This window comes from Oncorhynchus kisutch, linkage group LG5 (assembly GCF_002021735.2).
Source record: "Oncorhynchus kisutch isolate 150728-3 linkage group LG5, Okis_V2, whole genome shotgun sequence".
In the NCBI taxonomy this organism is placed as follows: Eukaryota; Metazoa; Chordata; class Actinopteri; order Salmoniformes; family Salmonidae; genus Oncorhynchus; species Oncorhynchus kisutch.
The window spans coordinates 40849595-40869945 of NC_034178.2; the positions used below are offsets into that span (position 1 = coordinate 40849595).

The 20351-nt window shown below is 41.7% G+C and overlaps 1 protein-coding gene across 13 annotated transcripts in view; it reads right to left on the reverse strand.

Moving 5' to 3' along the window:
- Window positions 1-20351, reverse strand: part of LOC109891042 (eukaryotic translation initiation factor 4 gamma 3) — a 69680-nt gene that overhangs the window by 39066 nt on the left and 10263 nt on the right. For 12 of the 13 annotated variants that reach the window (XM_020483322.2, XM_020483318.2, XM_020483316.2 and 9 more), the window contains exon 2: window positions 10712-10811. In XM_020483322.2, coding sequence (XP_020338911.1) covers window positions 10712-10811 — 100 coding nt within the window. The remainder of the gene's footprint in view (window positions 1-10711; window positions 10812-20351) is intronic. The other variant, XM_020483321.2, reaches the window with a different exon arrangement.

The following is a 20351-nucleotide window of genomic DNA, read 5'->3' on the forward strand; positions in this document are numbered from 1 at the left end:
GTTTCCTACCTTCACCACCTGGGGGTGGCCCGTCAAAGTCCAGGACCCAGTTACACATGGCTACTATAGTGTTATAGTGTTATATATATAGTGTTAAATGCTGAGCTGTAATCGATGAACAGCATAGGAAATATGTATATACATATAGGTATTCCTCTTGTCCAGCAGTGTGCAGTGTGATTTCGTCATCTGTGGACCTATTGGGGCAGTAAGCAAATTGGAGTGGGTTTAGGGTGTCAGGTAGGGTGGAGGTGATGTGATCCTTGATTGGTCTCTCAAAGCACTTCACGATGACGGAAGAGTGCTACGGGGCGATAGATGTTTAGCTCAGTTACCTTAGCTTTCTTGGGAACAGGAACGATGCTGGCCCTCTTGAAGCAAATGGGAACAGCAGACTGGGATAGGGATTGGTTGAAAATGTCCGTAAACACACCAGCCAGCTGAGTAAAGGGTCTGTTTTTGCTGTCATTATGGGGTATAGTGTGAAGATTGATGAGGGAAATAAAACTTAATTTTAGAATAAGGCCAAAAACGTAACAAAATGTGGAAAAAGTCAATGAGTCTGAATATTTTCCGAATGCACTGTATGTGTCTGGATTGCTAGCAGAGGTTCTGAATTTTTTTCCTATTTTTCATATGTTCTAAATTAATCCACAGCAGAAGCATCTCCAGAGAGCGGAGCTCCACTGTATGAGAGGCTCCTGTACTGTGTCTCCTCCCCCGCACAGACCCTTGCCTCCAGGCAGACAGCACGGCTCAGCACAGCAGTGGCTCTGACACACCACACACACCGCAGTGGAGAGGGGGTCAACTCAGGCATCAGAGTAAGTAGACTGGGAGAAGCAGGGTAACGGAGTGTGGGCAACACACACACACGGCAGCGGGTAGGTGGGGGGTGAAGCTGACAGTTATGATGAATCATGTGGCAGTGAGCCCTAAGGTGACAGCCACATCTTCCCAGATGTAGACTGAGCTCAGTGATATGCCCTATGTTTCTGTCATACATTACACACACACACTTCGTTTTTAAGCTGTAAAGAATGTGTAAACTAAACAGACAGTGCAGGGCTCTAGACTAACATTTCCCCCTGGTGGCATTGGTGCCACTAAGTTAAGTTGATGGCACCAGCCCATTATTTGGTGCGATCAATTGTTTTCCACAGCATCAAGCAATAGGAAATTGAGTATCATCTTATAAAGTAAGTGTATTGATAGACCAGTGGTCCCCAAATTATTTATAGTCCCGTACCCCTTCAAAACATTCAACCTCAAGATGCCTACCCCATCTAGCACCAGGGTCAACACACACTCACATATTGTTTTTTGCCATCATTGTAAGCCTGCCATGAGTGTAAGTTTGTCACAACCCTGCTTGTGGGAAGTGACAAATAGCTCTTATAGGACCACGGAACAAATAATAATATAATAAATCAACCATTTTGCTTTTCATTTAACCGTATAAAACCTCTTGTTAATCAAAAATTGTGAATAACTCACCACAGGGTAATGAGAAGAGTGTGCTTGAAAGGATGCACATAACTCTGCAATGTTGGGTTGTATTGGAGAGAGTCTCACACTTAAATCATTTTCCACACACAGTCTGTGCCTGTATTTAGTTTTAATGCTAGTGAGGGCCAAGGATCCACTCTCATATGGGTACGTGGTTGCAAAGGGAATTAGTGTCTTAACAGCGCAATTTGCCAAGGCAGGATACTGAGGGCAGACCGAACCAGAAATCTGTCAGTGGCTTCTGATTAAATTACATTTTCACAGAACCGCTTATTGCAATTTTCGACAAGGCTCTCTTGTTTAGATATCGACTGGAGGCAGGGCATGAAAGGGATAACGAATCCAGTCGTTTGTGTCATCCGTTTAGGGAAAGTACCTGTGTAATTGCGCACCCAACTCACTCAGGTGCTTCGCTAGATCACATTTGACATTGTCTGTAAATTGCAGTTCATTTGCACACAAAAAAAATCATACAATGATGGAAAGACCTGTGTGTTGTCTTTGTTAATGCAGACAGAGAAGAGCTCCAACTTCTTAACCATAGCCTCAATTTTGTCCCGCACATTGAATATAGTTGCGGAGAGTCCCTGTAATCCTAGATTCAGATCATTTGGGGTAGGGGGCAGTATTTTCACTTCTGGATGAAAAGCGTGCCCAGAGTAAACTGCCTGCTACTCAGGCCCAGATGCTAGGATATGCATATTATTAGATTAGGACAGAAAACACTCTGAAGTTTCTAAAACTGTTTGACTGATGTCTGTGAGTATAACAGAACTCATATGGCAGACAAAAACCTAAGAAATAATCCAACCAAGAAGTGGGACATTTGTAGGTTTTCAAGTCTTAGCCTATCCAATATACAGTGTCTGTGGGGTCACATTGCACTTCCTACGGCTTCCACTAGATGTCAACAGTCTTTAGAACCTTGCTTCAGGCTTCTACTGTGACGTGGGAGAGAATGAGAGCTGATTGAGTCATGGGTCTGCCAGAAGGCCATGTGCTCAGTCAGGCGCGTGCCCGTGAGAGTTAGCTCTGTTCCCCTTCATTTCTAAAGACAAAGGAATTCTCTGGTTGAAACATTATTGAAGATTTATGATTAAAAACATCCTGAAGATTGATTATATACATTGTTTGACATGTTTCTACAAACTGTAATATAACTTTTTTTCACTTTGTCTGGACCTAGTGCCTGCGCATTTGGATTACTGTACTAAATGCGAACAAAAAGGAGGTATTTGGAAATAAATTACTTAAATAAAACTAACATTTATTGTGGAACTGGGATTCCTGGGAGTGCATTCTGATGAAGATCATCAAAGGTAAGTGAATATTTATAATGCTATTTCTGACTTTTGTTGACTCCATAACATCGTGTGTTTCTGTATTTCTTGTTTTGGTCTCGGAGCGCTGTACTCAGATTATTCCATGGTGTGCTTTTTTTCGTAAAGCTTTTTTGAAATCTGACACAGCAGTTGCATTAAGGAGAAGTAGATCTTTAATTCCATGCATAACAGTTGTATTTTCATCAACATTTATGATGAGTATTTCAGTAAATTGACGTGGCTCTCTGCACTTTCAAAGGATGTTTTGGAGGCAAAACATTACGCGCCAATGTAAACAGATTTCTGGATATAAATATGAACTTTATCGAACAAAACATACGTGTATTGTGTAACATGAAGTCCTATGAGTGCCATCTGATGAAGATCATCAAAGGTTATTGTTTCATTTTTATCTCTATTTATGCTTTTTGTGACTCCTCTCTTTGGCTGGAAAAATTTGGTTTTTTTGAGACTCGGTACTGACCTAACATAATAGCATGTTATGCTTTTGTTGTAAAGCCTTTTTGAAATCTGACACTGTAGTGGGATTAACAACAAGTTTATCTTTAAAATGGTGTATAATACATGTATAAGATTTCTGTTTAGCGCCCTGCACCTCATTGGATATTGGTCCGGTGGGACGTTAACCTCTCTAGGGTACGTGGGATGCTAAGGAAGAAGAAGAAAAAAAATCACCCAGATATGCCAGTAGTGTGAGACACTCATCATCATGCAAGTGATCAGGCAAGTGAAATAGATGGCCAGTAAAGAAAACTTTAAGCTGGTCTCTCAATTTAAAAAACAAACATACAGCGCACTTCTGTATGTTGTAAAAGCGTTACATGGTCGCTGCCAATATCATTGCATACTGCGGAAAATACACGAGAGTTCAGGGGTCTTGCTTTAACCTCTCTGGCCAAAAGCCAGGGAAAATGTAGAGCACCAAATTCAAATAAATTACTATAAAAATCTAACTTTCATTAAATCACACATGCAAGATAGCAAATTAAAGCTACACTTGTTGTGAATCCAGCCAACATGTCAGATTTCAAAACTGCTTTTCGGAGAAAGCAAACGATGCTATTATCTGAGGATAGCACATCCATAAACAAAGCTAGAAACCATATTTCAACCCTGCAGGCGCGACACAAAACGCAGACATAAAAGTATCATTCATGCCTTACCTTTGACGAGCTTCTTTTGTTGTCACTCCAATATGTCCCATAAACATCACAAATGGTTCTTTTGTTCAATTCATTCCGTAAATATATATCCAAAATGTCCAATTATTTGGCGCGTTTGATCCAGAAAAACACTGGTTCCAACTAGCTCAACGTGACTTCAAAATATCTCAAAAGTTACCTGTAAACTTTGCCAAAACATTTTAAACTACTTTTGTAATACAACTTTAGGTATTTTATTTCGTTTGAAATGTAAATAATCAATACAATTGAAGACGGGATGATCTGTGTTCAATACAGGAAGAAAAACTGAAGCATGCTTTCTGGTCACGCGCCTCTAATCTAACAGTACACTTCAAGTGACCCTCGTTCAAGATGGCCGTACTTCTTCATTACAAAAAGGAATAAAGTCAACCAAATTCTAAAGACTGTTGACACCCAGTGGAAGTGATAGGAACTGCAAGAAGGTACCTTAGAAATCTGGATCCCCAATGAAAACCCATTGAAAAGAGAGTGACCTCAAAAACAAACAAATGGTTTGAATGGTTTGTCCTCAGGTTTTCGCCTGCTAAATAAGTTCTGATAAGTTCTGTTCTGTTATACTCACAGACATGATTCAAACAATTTTAGAAACTTCAGAGTGTTTTCTATCCAAATCTACTAATAATATGCATATCTTATCTTCTGGGGATGAGTAGCAGGCAGTTGAATTTGGGCATGTATTTCATCTGGACATGAAAATACTGCCCCGTCACCAAGAAGTTAACCTCTTGAGACTAGGGGGCAGTATTTTCATTTTTGGAAAAATAACGTTCCCAAAGTAAAACGGGCTATTTCTCAGGACAAGATGCTAGAATATGCATATAATTGATAGCTTAGGATATAAAACACTCTAAAGTTCCCAAAACTGTAAAAAGAGTCTGAGTATAACAGAACTGATATTGCAGGAGAAAGCCTGAGAAAAATCCAATCAGGAAGTGACTCTTATTTTGAAAACTCTGCGTTCCTATGCCTCCCTATCGAGCATTGAAAGGGATATCAAACAGATTCCTTTTTCTATGGCTTCCCTAATGGTGTCTACAGTCACAAGACATAGTTTCAGGCTTTTATTTTGAAAAATGAGCGTGAACGACAGCATTGCGTCAGTGGTCAGCTGGTGGCTCTCAGAGTGATATGTGCGTAATAGACAAAGGCGCCTCTCACTCCTACTAAGAAGCCAATTGTCCCGGTTGATATATTATTAAATAGATATTTGAAAAACACCTTAAGGATTGATTATAAAAACGTTTGCCATATTTCTGTCGATACTATGGATCTAATTGCCCTCCTACGGCCTCCTCCACCTCTCCTGATGTACTGGCCTGTCTCCTGGTAGCGCCTCCATGCTCTGGACACTACGCTGACAGACACAGCAAACCTTCTTGCCACATCTCGCATTGATGTGCCATCCTGGATGAGCTGCACTACCTGAGCCACTTGTGTGGGTTGTAGACTCCGTCTCATGCTACCACTAGAGTGAAAGCACCGCCAGCATTCAAAAGTGACCAAAACATCAGCCAGGAAGCATAGGAACTGAGAAGTGGTCTGTGGTTACCACCTGCAGAACCACTCCTTTATTGGGGGTGTCTTGCTAATTGCCTATAATTTCCACCTGTTGTTTATTCAATTTGCACAACAGCATGTGAAATTTATTGTCAATCAGTGTTGCTTCCTAAGTGGACAGTTTGATTTCACAGAAGTGTGATTGACTTGGAGTTACATTGTGTTGTTTAAGTGTTCCCTTTATTTATTTGAGCAGTGTATACAGTGCCTTCAAAAGGTATTAATACCCCTAGACTTATTCCACATTTTGTTGCGTTACAGCCAGAATTCTAAATTAATTACATTACTTTCTCTTTCACCCATCTACATACAATACCCCATAATGGCAAAGTGAAAACGTGTTAGTAGATATTTTTGCAAATGTATTGAAAATTAAATACAGAAATATCTCATTTACATAAGTGTTCACACCCCCGAGTTAATAAGCACATTTGGCAGCGATTACAGCTGTGAGTCTTTCTGGGTAAGTCTCTGAAAGCTTTCCTCACCTGGATTGTGCAACATTGGCCCATTATTCTTTTCAAAATTCTTCAAGCTTCGTCAAAGGAGTTGTTGATCATTGCTAGACAACAATTTTCAGGTCTTGCCATAGTTTTTACTTTAATCTACTTGAAAGTCTAACTATGGCACTAAGGAACATTACACGTGATCTGTGGTAGGGAGGCCCGTTGGACGTACTGCCAAATTCTCTAAAGTGACGTTGGAAGCGGCTTATGGTAGAAACATTTACATTACATTTTCTGGCAACAGCTCTGGTGGACATTCCTGCAGTCAGCATGCCAATTGCACACTTCCTCAAAACTTGAGACATCTGTGGCATTGTGTTGTGTGACAAAACAGCACATTTTAGAGTGTCCTTTTATTGTCCCCAGCTAAAGGTGCACCTTTGTAGTGATCATGCAGTTTAAATCAGCTTCCTGATATTCCACATCTGTCAGGTGGATAGATTATATTGGCAAAGGAGAAATGCTCACTAAAAGGGATGTAAACTAATTTGTGCACAACATTTGAGAGAAATAAGCTTTTTGTGCTTATGGAACATTTCTGGTATCTTTAAATTTCACCTAATGAAACATGGGACCAACACTACATGTTATGTTTATATTTTTGTTCTGTATAGATTACAAAGGCGATGAACAGAGTTGTGGATAAAACGTTAACAGTATGTCACCACACTCAATGAGAATAGCCTACCCAGTTGCCAACACCTCAAACGCCGACATCACCCCAGTATTCCGGAGCAAGATGGAAACACAACATCGTCTCCCATCTGCATTCAAGCAGCCCTTGGCAGCTGATTCTGACCGGGCCAAAGAAATTACAAGAGCGATAGGTAGGCTATGTTAATATTTTTTACAATCCAAAGATATGCACCCATTCTCAGTGGTTGAGAAAAGAGCATTTCAGCACCTTGTGAAAGTGCTCGAGCCACATTACGAACTTACCTCTTGCACTCAATTCAGCAAACACATAGTACCCGCTCTATACAAGCAAGCCAAAGCGTTCAATGAATTGGCCAATGCACCCTGTGTTGTTCTTAACAGTGACAGCTCATCACAGCACGGAGTGGGGAATGTACCATGCTACAGACACGCCCCCTTTATGAGAGTCACAGGTGCGCATCTGTCATTGAAGGAGGCAGTGTCATGGTGCATTCGTAACCAAGTGGCAATTTACCACATACAACTGGGGATAAATCCATTTGTACGGCCCTCCAACTGGTAATTACTAGTGGGAGGTCGACCGATTAAGCAGAATGGACGATTAATTAGGGCCGATTTCATGTTTTCATAAATCGGTAATCGCCATTTTTGGACACCGATTACATTGCACTCTACAAGGAGACTGACTGATCTAGTTTATTTATTTCTATGTGGTGTTCTAGTTTATTTTCTATGTTGGTGATTTGTATGATTCCCAATTAGAGGCAGCTGGTAATCATCGTCTCTAATTGGGGATCATATTTAACCTCTTGAAGCTAGTGTGCACTATAAAAATAACGTTCCCAAAGTAAACGGCCTATTTCTCAGGACCAGATGCTAGAATATGCATATAATTGATAGATTAGGATAGAAAACACTCTAAAGTTTCCAAAACTGTCAAAATATTGCCTGTGAGTATAACAGAACTGATATTGCAGGCAAAACCCTGAGGAAAATCAAACCAGTAAGTGGCTTCTATTTTGAAAACTCCATGTTCCATAGCCTCCCATTGCTCCATTTAAAGGGATATCAACCAGATTCCTTTTCCTATCACTTCCTTAATGTGTCAACAGTCTTCAGAGATAGTTTCAGGCTTTTATTTAGAAAAATGAGCCAGAACGATAACATCGCGTCAAGTGGTCACATGACTTTTGCTCTCACAACAGAATTTGGACAGCTATTGTTTTCCCTCTCCTACTGTGAAAGACATTTGCGGTTGATATATTATCGATTATATATTTAAAAAACAACCTGAGGATTGATTATAAAAAACGTTTGACATGTTTCTGTGGACATTACGGATATTACTTGGAATTTGTCTGCGTTGTCGTGACCGCTCTTTCCTGTGGATTTCTGAACATAATGCGCCAAACAAACGGGAGGTATTTTGGATATAAAAATAATCTTTATGGAACAAAAGGAACATTTGTTGTGTAACTGGGAGTCTCTTGAGTGAAAACATCCGAAGATCATCAAAGGTAAACGATTAATTTGATTGCTTTTCTGATTTTCGTGACAAAGCTACCTGATGCTAAGTGTACTTAATGTTTGTCATTCAAAATAAAAGTAACTTCCTGATTGGATTTGTCTCAGGATTTCGCCTGCAATATCAGTAATGTTATACTCACAGACAATATTTTTACAGTTTTGGAAACTTTAGAGTGTTTTCTATCCTAAGCTGTCAATTATATGCATATTTATAGCATCTGGTCCTGAGAAATAAGCAGTTTACTTTGGGAACTTTATTTTTCCAAAAATAGAAATAGTGCCCCCTAGCTTCAAGAGGTAACCTCTTGGGGATAGTGAGACGCTAGCGTCTCAAGTGGCCAATTGGCCCGGGAAATGCAGAGCGCCAAATTCAAATGAAACGCTTTAAAACTCAAACTTTCATTAAACAGGTCAACATTCGAAAAGCCGCAGGGCCAAATGGATTACCAGGATGTGTACTCAAAGCATGCGCGGACCAACTAGCAAGTGTCTTCACTGACATCTTCAACCTTTCCCTGACGGAGTCTGTAAAACCTACATGTTTCAAGCAGACCACCATAGTCCCTGTGCCCAAGGAAGCAAGGTAACCTGCCTAAATGACTACCGCCCCGTACCACTCACGTCAGTAGCCATGAAGTGCTTTGAAAGACTGGCCATGGCTCACATCAACAGCATCCTCCTGGATACCCTAGACCCACTCCAATTTGTATACCGCCACAACAGATCCAGATATTACGCAATCTCAATCGCACTCCACACTGTTCTTTCCTACCTGGACAAACGGAACACCTATGTGAGAATGCTATTCATTGACTACAGCCCAGAGTTCAACACCATAGTGCCCTACAAAGCTCAACACTAAGCTAAGGACCCTGGGACTAAACACCTCCCTCTGCAACTGAATCCTGGACTTGCTGACGGGCAGCCCCCAGGTGGTAATGGTAGGCAACAACACGTCTGCCACGCGGATCCTCAACACTGGGGCCCCTCAGGGGTGGGTACTTAGTCCCCTCCTGTACTCCCTGTTCACACACAACTGCATGGCCAAACAACTCCAACATTAAGTTTGCCGATGACAAAACAGAGGTAGACCTGATCACGACAACAATGAGACAGCCTATAGTGAGGTCAGAGAACTGGCAGTGTGGTGTCAGGACAACAACCTCTCCCTCAATGTGAGCAAGACAAAGCAGCTGATCGTGGACTACAGGAAAAGGCGGGCCGAACAGGCCCCCATTAACATCAACGGGGCTGTCGTGGAGCAGATCGAGAGTTTCAAGTTCCTTGGTGTCCACATCACCAACAAACTATCATGGTCCAAACACACCAAGACAGTCATGAAGAGGGCAAGACAAAACCATTCCCTCCCCTCAGGAGACTGAAAAGATTTGGTGTGGGTCCTCAGATACTCAAAAGGTTCTACAGCTGCACCATCGAGAGCATCCTGACCGGTTGCAACACCGCCTGGTATGGCAACTGCTTGGCATCTGACCGTAAGGCGCTTCAGAGGGTAGTGTGTACGGCCCAGTACATCACTGGGGTCAAGCTTCCCACCATCCAGGACCTATATAATATGTGGGGTCAGAGGAAAACCCATAATATTGTAAGAGATTCCAGTCACCCAAGTCATAGGCTGTTTTCTCTGCTACCACGCGGCAAGCGGTACCGGAGTGCCAAGTCTAGGACCAAAAGGCTCCTTAACAGCTTTTACCCCTGAGCCATAAGACTGTTGAACAAATCATCAAATGGCCACCAGACTATTACATTGACCCCCCCTCTATTTGTTTGTACACTGCTGCTACTCACTGTTTATTATCTATGCATAGTCACTTCACCCCTACCTACATATACAAATTACTAACTAATCTGTACCCCCGCACATAGACTCGGTACCGGTACCCCCTGTATATAGCCTCATTGTTGTTATGTTACTTTTTATTATTTTTTACTTTAGTTTATTTGGTAAATATTCTCCTAACTCTTCTTGAACTGCACTGTTGGCTAAGGGCTTGTAAGTAAGCATTTCACGGTAAGGTTGTATTCGGCGCATGTGACAAATAGAGTTTGATTTTACATTGTTAATTTCATAACATTTTCCTGCTGTACCGAAACCGACCCCAAAACCACAATAAGTATCAAATGGTGGTTTTGGTGAACTGCTACACCCCTAGTGACCATGTAGAATATGCAGCTAGCACCGATGCAACCAATTAAACATTTTACTCGCATGACCAAGTCAAAGGGTTGAAAAATGTCACAAAATGGTCGAGTCTGGCGCCCTGCAGTGTCAGACTTGAGATATGTGGTTGGAATATGCTTGCTAGGGTTCACAACCAGCATGTGTGGTATGAGCATATGTATCTGTGATGGAGCATGAATGTGTGTGAATGTGTGAGTGTGTACTCACGCTGTAGACGGCAGTGACGCCGGGCTGTGTGGGGAAGATGCGGTCATCCAGGGATGGCTGAACCCGAGGGATCCTGGGACGCGTCATATTAAGGAAAATTCTGGAAAAGGATCAACTTAAGGCCAAAACGGGTCAAAGGTGGAGGCATCAACAAGCTCAACAGCAGGGACACATTAACATGCTTTGGAACATTACTGTTCTGTACTAAACAACAATTTCTTACATCTGGTAAAAACACAATTCTTCCAATTAAAATGTTCATACAATACAAGTTGATCACATCTTTGTACGCAAGTTCTCTAGTTCCTAGGCGGGGTTTTAGCCAATGTTTCCCAATACCCGACACCGCTTGCCCCCCTCCCTAAATGCTCAATCTCTAAGAGTACACTGTGTTCCTTTACCAGGGAGCGTGTGTGTCAAAGGGAAATCCCGACATGGATTTCCAAAACTCCCACTTAGAACGTTAGTGTTCCAGATAGACGATTCCTATTTTATTCAATAAATTATGTTAATTCAAGGTACCAAATTCAAAAGTTCATTTTAGAATCTCTTAACTCAATAGGTCAATCATGACTGCTGAAAATAAATGCATTAAATGTACTGTCTCACATCTAGGACTAGTCTACATAAAGACCCCCTTAACCAGGGACAGGCTTTCTATTTCCAGATAGGGTTGTTGACATGTGATCATGAGTCAGGACTCTGTTTATCAGTGACTGCTATGAAAGAGTGACGAGACTGATGAAGGCGTGGGGGTGCCAGACAGAGGAGAGGACCTCAGTAACCTGTTCAGGCAGTTCATTGGGACTTACAGGCAGAGGCACACAACACACACACCAGTCACATGATTACAAGGAAATGAGAGCGTTTGGCTTTCTTGCTTTCCCCTCTGACACTTTTTGTCCATTCCCAAAAATCCCACCCTCCTCCCCCCAATCCCCCTCTCACTCACTCTTTCCTTGCCTGTATGGGCCCTCATCTCCATTGGCTTCCCGCCAAGACCACCACTCCTCCCAAAAGAGAGAGAATATGTTTTATAACAGTGGAACTGAAGACAGCAGCTATACAGCATAAAGAGGGCCTGGAAAAGGAGGAAACACAGGATACAGTTGATGTCTTAAATAAAGCCAAAACAAACAGAGTCAGAGTGGAGATCCCAGTTGTGAGTGTGTCTTCACTCTAACCTTTAACATAGCCAGGGAACAGCCATGGTCACAGTCTGGGGATAAAACAGCAGGGAGTGAATATTGGTGCAGTGTTGTCTTGTGTGGTGTGTCTGTGCTTGTGTGAGGGGGCCTGGAGGGGAGCGGGTAGTGACACTGAGAGAATCTGATCTGTCTGTCCGTATGGGCCCAGAACCGGTTGGCAGGGCTGTCTGTGTTGTGGAATGCAAACAGAGTGAGAGGGTGCTCTGTGCTGAGCATGTGAAACCAGCGAGGGGGTGGGCAGCAGGGATGTTTCCGCCATGGGTCAGAGGTTAGCAGGCTGCATGACTGCAGAGGGGAAAATGATCAGGTGAGATGAGACAGCTGACACCCCCGGGGATTTGGCAGGAGGGACCGCATTACTCTTACTGGAATTACAATCTGATCCGATTGCTGCAATTGCTATTTAGCTCGGAATTGCATAACCAAATCCCTTTGCATGTGCAAAGCAAAACATTGTTAAAACAAAATTATTAATAAGAAAATGTGAATCCATCAATGTATTTGGCAACATGTGGCTTGTGTGGTAACATCTGGCTTAGAAAAAACTGGTGTCAACAAAAGCCAGTGTCCTAGCTATCATATTTTGTTATGAAAGCCAAATTCCACTGGGACTTAGTGACATACCTACCTACATATTACCCTCAGAGGCACTGGCACTACCCACTCAACCCTGCGAGCACCAGCCACTCAGAGTCACTGACCACACTAATCAGTCATTAGTCAAAGATTAATTTAGTTTCTGCAGCAACAGAGGAGGAAAATATGTAATCTATTAGAGTAACAAAAAGGCCAAGAGATCAGACAAAATAAAATAAATGCCTATACACATAGCAAAATGTGGCCAATAGGGACTAGACAAGTGGGCTAGAGCAACTGTAGTGAACATAGGCTACTTTATTACAAAACATGTCAGGTTTTGATGCAGCAGACAGAACACAGTGGAACCAGGAAAAGGAAAGCCTGGTTTGCCCCAGACAGCAACCTTTTTACATACAGTGCATTCGTTAAGTATTCAGACCCCTCAACTTTTTCCAAATTATGTTACGTTTACAGCCTTATTCTAAAGTTAAAAAAAATTGTTTTCTTTCCCTCAATCTACACACAAAACAGGTTTAGAAACTTATATATAAAAAGGAAATATCACATTTACATAATTATTCAGACCCTTCACTCAGTATTTTGTTGAAGCACCTTTGGCAGTGACAACAGCGTCAAGTATTCTTGGGTATGACGCTACAAGCTTGGCATACCTGTATTTGGGGAGATTCACCCCATCATTCTCTGCAGATAAGATGTCAGGTTGAATGGGGAGTGTCACTGCACAGCTATTTACAGGTCTCTCCAGAGATGTTAGGTCTGGTTCAAGTCTGGGCTCTGGCCGGGCCACTCATAGACATTCAGAAGCAACAGTTGTTCTGAAGCAACTCCTGCATCATTGTCCTGTTGGAAGGTGAACCTTCGCCTCAGTCTGAGGTCCTGAGAGCTCTGGAGCAGGTTATCAAGGATCTCTCTGTACTTTGCTTAATTTATCTTTCGATCGATCCTGACTAGTCTCCCAGTCCGTGCCGCTGAAAAACATCCCCAAAGCATGATGCTGCCACCACCATGCTTCACCGTAGGGATGGTGCCAGGTTTCCTTCAGATGTGACGCTTGGCATTCAGGCCAAAGAGTTCAATCTTGGTTTCATTAGACCAGAGAATCTTGTTTCTCCTGGTCAGAGTCCTTTAGGTGCCTTTTGGCAAACTCAAAGCAGGCTGTTATGTTCCTTTCACTGAGGAGTGGCTTCCGTCTGACCACTACTATAAAGGCTTGATTGGTTGAGTGCTGCAGAGATGGTTGTCCTTCTGGAAGGTTCCCCCATCTACACAGAGAAACTCTAGAGCTCCTTCAGTGCGGACAATCGGATTCTTAGTCACCTCCCTGACCAAGACCCTTCTCCCCCGATTCTTCAGTTCGGCTAGGAGGACAGCTCTAGGAATAGTCTTGGTGGTTCCAAATTTATTCCATTTAAGAATTATGGAGGCCACTGTGTTCTTGGGGAACTTCAACGCTGCAGACATTCTTTGGTACCCTTCCCCAGATCTGTGCCTCGACACAATCCTGTATTGGAGCTCTACGGATAATTCCTTCGACCTTATGGTTTGGTTTTTGCTCTGACATGCACTGTCAACTGTGGGACCTTACATAGATTAGAGTTTGACAGATTAATCGGCATGGCTTATTAATTAGGTCCGATTTCAAGTTTTCATAACAAATCGGTAAATTAGCATTTTTGGACGTCGTTTATGGCCGTTTACATTGCACTCCACGAGGAGACTGCATGGCAGGCTGACCACCTGTTACGTGAGTGCAGCAAGGAGCCAAGGTAAGTTGCTAGCTAGCATTAAACTTATCTTATGAAAAACAATCAAACATAATCACTAGTTAACTACAATTGTTGATGATATTACTAGTTTATCTAGCTTGTCCTGCGTTGCATATAATCAGTGCAGTGCCTTTTAATTTATCATCGAATCACAGCCTACTTTGCCAATCGGGTAATGATGTAACAAGTGCATTCGCAAAAAAAGTCCTGTTGTTGCACCAATGTACCTAACCATAAACATCAATGCCTTTCTTAAAATACACAAGTATATATTTTTAAACCTGCATATTTAGTTAAGAAATTCATGTTAGCAGGCAATATTAACTAGGGAAATTGTGCCACTTCTCTAATTGTGCCACGCGTTCTATGCAAGCAGAGTCAGGGTATATGCAGCAGTTTGGGCCACCTAGCTCGTTGCAAACTGTGTGAAGATTATAACATTGAAGGTTGTGCAATGTAACAGCAATATTTAGACTTAGGGGATGTCACCCGCTCTATAAAATACGGAACAGTTCCGTATTTCACTGAAATAATAAACTTTTTGTTTTTGAAATTCTATTTTCCGGATTTGACCATATTAATGACCCAAGGCTCGTATTTGTGTGTTTATTATAATTAAGTCTATGATTTGATAGAACAGTCTGACTGAGCAGCGACAGGCTCGTAAGCATTCATTCAAACAGCACTTTCCTGCGTTTGCCAGCAGCTCTTCGCAATGCTTCAAGCACAGCGCAGTTTATGACTTCAAGCCTTATCAGCTCCCGGGATTAGGCTGGCAATACTATAGTGCCTATAAGAACATTCAATAGTCAAAGGTATATGAAATACAAATGGTATAGAGAGAAATAGTCCTATAATAGCTACAACCTACACTGGGAATATTGAAGACACGTGTTAAAATGAACCACCAGCTCATGTTCTAAGCAAGGAACTTAAACATTAGCTTTTTTACATGGCATATATAAAACCTTTACTTCTCCAACACTGTGTTTTTGCATTATTTAAACCAAATTGAACGTGTCATTATTTGAGTGAGACTAAATAGATTTATTTTTGTATTATATTAAGTTAAATTAAAAGTGTTCATTCAATATATATATATATATATATATATATATATATATATATATATATGTGTGTGTGTATATATATATATATATATATATATATACACACACACACACTGCTCAAAAAAATAAAGGGAACACTTAAACAACACAATGTAACTCCAAGTCAATCACACTTCTGTGAAATCAAACTGTCCACTTAGGAAGCAACACTGGTTGACAATAAATTTCACATGCTGTTGTGCAAATGGAATAGACAACAGGTGGAAATGATAGGCATTTAGCAAGACACCCCCAATAAAGGAGTGGTTCTGCAGGTGGTGCCCACAGACCACTTCTCAGTTCCTATGCTTCCTGGCTGATGTTTTGGTCACTTTTGAATGCTGGTGGTGCTTTCACTCTAGTGGTAGCATGAGACGGAGTCCACAACCCACACAAGTGGCTCAGGTAGTGCAGCTCATCTAGGATGGAACATCAATGCGAGATGTGGCAAGAAGGTTTGCTGTGTCTGTCAGCGTAGTGTCCAGAGCATGGAGGCGCTACCAGGAGACAGGCCAGTACATCAGGAGACGTGGAGGAGACCAACAACCCAGCAGCAGGACCGCTCCCTCCGCCTTTGTGCAAGGAGGAGCACTGCCAGAGCCCTGCAAAATTACCTCCAGCAGGCCACAAATGTGCATGTGTCTGCTCAAACGGTCAGAAACAGACTCCATGAGGGTGGTATGAGGGCCCGACGTCCACAGGTGGGGGTTGTGCTTACAGCCCAACACCATGCAGAACGTTTGGCATTTGCCAGAGAACACCAAGATTGGCAAATTCGCCACTGGCGCCCTGTGCTCTTCACAGATGAAAGCAGGTTCACACTAAGCACATGTGACAGACGTGACAGTCTGGAGACACCGTGGAGAACGTTCTGCTGCCTGCAACATCCTCGACCGGTTTGGCAGTGGGTCAGTCATGGTGTGGGGTGGCATTTCTTTGGGGGGGGGGGCTGCACAGCCCTCCATGTGCTCGCCAGAGGTAGCCTGACTGCCATTAGGTACCGAGATGAGATCCTCAGACCCCTTGTGAGAGCATATGCTGGTGTGGTTGGCCCTGGGTTCCTCCTAATGCAAGACCTCATGTGGCTGGAGTGTGTCAGCAGTTCCTGCAAGAGGAAGGCATTGATGCTATGGACTGGCCCGCCCGTTCCCCAGACCTGAATCCAACTGAGCACACCTGGGACATCATGTCTCGCTCCATCCACCAACGCCACGTTGCACAACAGACTGTCCAGGAGTTGGAGGATGCTTTAGTCCAGGTCTGGGAGGAGATCCCTCAGGAGACCATCCTCCACCTGATCAGGAGCATGCCCAGGCATTGTAGGGTGGAGGCCACACACACTACTGAGCCTCATTTTGACTTGTTTTAAGGACATTACATCGAAGTTGGATCAGCCTGTAGTGTGGTTTTCCACTTTAATTTTGAGTATGACTCCAAATCCAGACCTCCATGGGTTGATAAATTTGATTTCCATTGATAATTGTTGTGTGATTTTGTTGTCAGCACATTCAACTATGTAAAGAAAAAAGTATTTAATAAGAATATTTCATTCACTCAGATCTAGGATGTTTTATTTTAGTGTTCCCTTTATTTTTTTTAGCAGTAATATATATATATATATATACACACACACACACACACACACAGTGGAGAGAACAAGTATTTGATACACAGCCGATTTTGGAGATTTTCCTGCATAAAATGCAAATGAATTACTTAAAAATCATACAATGTGATTTTCTGGATTTTTGTTTTAGAGTCAGTCTCTCACAGTTGAAGTGTACCTATGATAAAAAATTACAGACCTCCACATGCTTTGTAAGTAGGAAAACCTGCAAAATCGGCAGTGTATCAAATACTTCTCCCCACTGTATATATATAAAAAATATATGAAAAAATATATATAAATCGGCATAAGCTTTTTTGGGTCCTCCAATAATCGGTATCGGCTTTGAAAAAACATAATCGGTCGACCTCTATATTAGACAGATGTGTGCCTTTCCAATTCATGTCCAATCAATTGAATTTACCACAGGTGGACTCCAAGTTGTAGAAACATCTCAAGGATGATCAATGGAAACAGGATGCACCCGAGCTAAATTGAGTCTCATAGCAAAGGTTCTGAATACTTACGTTGAGAAGGTATTTCTGCTGTTCTTTATTTGTAATAAATTTGGCAACATTTCTAAAAACATGTTTTCGCTTTGTTATTATGGGGTAGTGTGTGTAGATTAACGAGGAAGAACAAAATAATAATACATTTTAGAATAAGGCTGTAACTTAACAAAATGTGGAAAAAGTCAAGGGATTTGAATACTTTCCGAATTACATGTAAAACACTGATCTGTGAAGGGCACCTATCACAGCTCAGTAGACACAGGCACTGCACCCTGATGATAACACGGACAAATAAAAAAAACTACCTTCCGAGCCAATCTGTTCCTTGGCCTCCATGCCAGGACAGCCCTGTATCTAAATTCTAAACATAACCCCGAAGTCCATCTCAAGTACATGTTTCCAGGCTCTGATATAGATCACCACGTTCTGCAACAGATAGTTCATTATCAATCACTCTGGGGCCACTGCAAGTCCCTCACACCTGTACACTGACCTGCCCCATTTAGAGCCAGCAAAAGAGGAAAAGCAGCTGGTGTCCCTGCATCATCATTAGCTTAATGTAAAGCCACTTACATGCTGAGTGTGTATGTTTAAAAATATATATTTCACCTTTATTTAACCAGGTAGGCAAGTTGAGAACAAGTTCTCATTTACAATTGCGACCTGGCCAAGATAAAGCAAAGCAGTTCGACACATACAACAACAGAGTTACACATAGAGTAAAACAAAACATACTAGAGGTCGACCGATTAATCGGAATGGCCGATCCTCATCGGGAGACTCGATAGCCTTGGTTTTCATAACAAATCGGAAATGAGTATTTTTGGGCGTCATTTTTTTAATACCTTTATTTAACTAGGCAAGTCAGTTAAGAACACATTCTTATTTTCAATGACGGCCTAGGAACGGTGGCTTAACTGCCTTGTTCAGGGGTAGAACGACAGATTTGACCTTGTCAGCTCGGGGGATCCAATCTTGGCACCTTACATCTAACTAGTCCAATGCTCTAACCACCTGCCTCTCATTGCACTCCACGAGGAGCCTGCCTGTTACGCAAATGCAGTAGAAGCCAAGGTAAGTTGCTAGCTAGCATTAAAAACAATCAATCAATCATAATCACTAGTTATAACTACACATGGTTGATGATATTGATATTACTCGTTTATCTAGCGTGCCCTGCGTTGAATATAATCGATGCAACGCTGGGGGATGATTTATGAAAAAACTCCAAACGTTGGACGACTGTACCTAACCAAAAACACCAATGCCTTTCTTAAAATCAATACACAGATGTATATATTTTTAAACCTGCATAGCTAAAAGAAATCCAGGTTAGCAGGCAATATTAACCAGGTGAAATTGTGTCCTTTCTCTTGCGTTCATTGCACGCAGAGTCAGGATATATGCAACAGTTTGGGCAGCCTGGCTCATTGCGAACTAATTTGCCAGAATTTTACGTAATTATGACATAACATTGAAGTTTGTGCAATGTAACAAGAATATTTAGACTTAGGGAGGCCACCCATGAGATAAAATACCAAACGGTTCCGTATTTCACTGAAATAATAAACGTTTTGTTTTCGAAATGATAGTTTCTGGATTCGACCATATTAATGACCAAAGGCTCGTATTTCTGTGTGTTATTATGTTACAATTAAGTCTATGATTTGATAGAGCAGTCTGAGCGATGGTAGGCAGCAGCATTCCTTCAAACAGCACTTTCGTGCGTTTTGCCAGCAGCTCTTCGCAAGCACAGCGCTGTTTATGACTTCAAGCCTATCAGCCTAATGGTTGGTGTAACCGATGTGAAATGGCTAGCTAGTTAGCTGGAAGTGCGCTAATAGTGTTTAAAACGTCACTCACTCTGAGACTTGGAGTAGTTATTCCCCTGGACCTGCAAGGGCCGCAGCTTTTGTGGAGCGATGGGTAACGCTGCTTCGAGTGTGGCTGTTGTCGATGTGTTCCTGGTTTGAGCCCAGATAGGGGCGAGGAGAGGGACGGAAGCTATACTGTTACACTGGCAATACTATAGTGCCTATAAGCACATCCAATAATCAAAGGTATATGAAATACAAATGGTATAGAGAGAAATAGTTCTATAAATACTATATTAACTACAACCTAAAACCTCTTACCTTGGAATATTGAATTCTCATGTTAAAAGGAACCACCTACTTTCATATGTTCTCATGTTCTGAGCAAGGAACTCAAACGTTTTCAAACGCTTTCTTACATGGCACATATTGCACTTTTACTTCTCCAACACTTTGTTTTTGCATTATTTAAACCAAATTGAACATGTTTCATTATTTATTTGAGCCTAAATGGATTTTTATTGATTGATTATATTAAGTTAAAATAAGTGTTCATTCAGTATTGTTGTAATTGTCATTATTACAAATTTTAAAAAATGTCAGATTAATCGGTATGGGCTTTTTAGGTACTCCAATAATCGGTATTGGCATTGAAAAATCATAATCGGTCGACCTCTGAAACATACAGTCAATAATACAGTAGAAAAATAAGTCTATATACAATGTGAGAAAATGAGGTGAGATAAGGGAGGTAAAGGCAGAAAAAAAGGCCATGGTGGCAAAGTAAATACAATATAGCAATTAAAACACTGGAATGGTAGATTTGCAGTGGAAGAAAGTGCAAGGTAGAAATAATGGGGTGCAAAGGAGCAAAAATAATACAGTAGGGGGAGAGGTAGTTGTTTGGGCTAAATTATAGATGGGCTATGTACAGGTGCAGTAATCTGTGAGCTGCTCTGATAGCTGGTGCTTAAAGCTAGTGAGGGAGATAATCGTTTCCAGTTTCAGAGATATTTGTAGTTCGT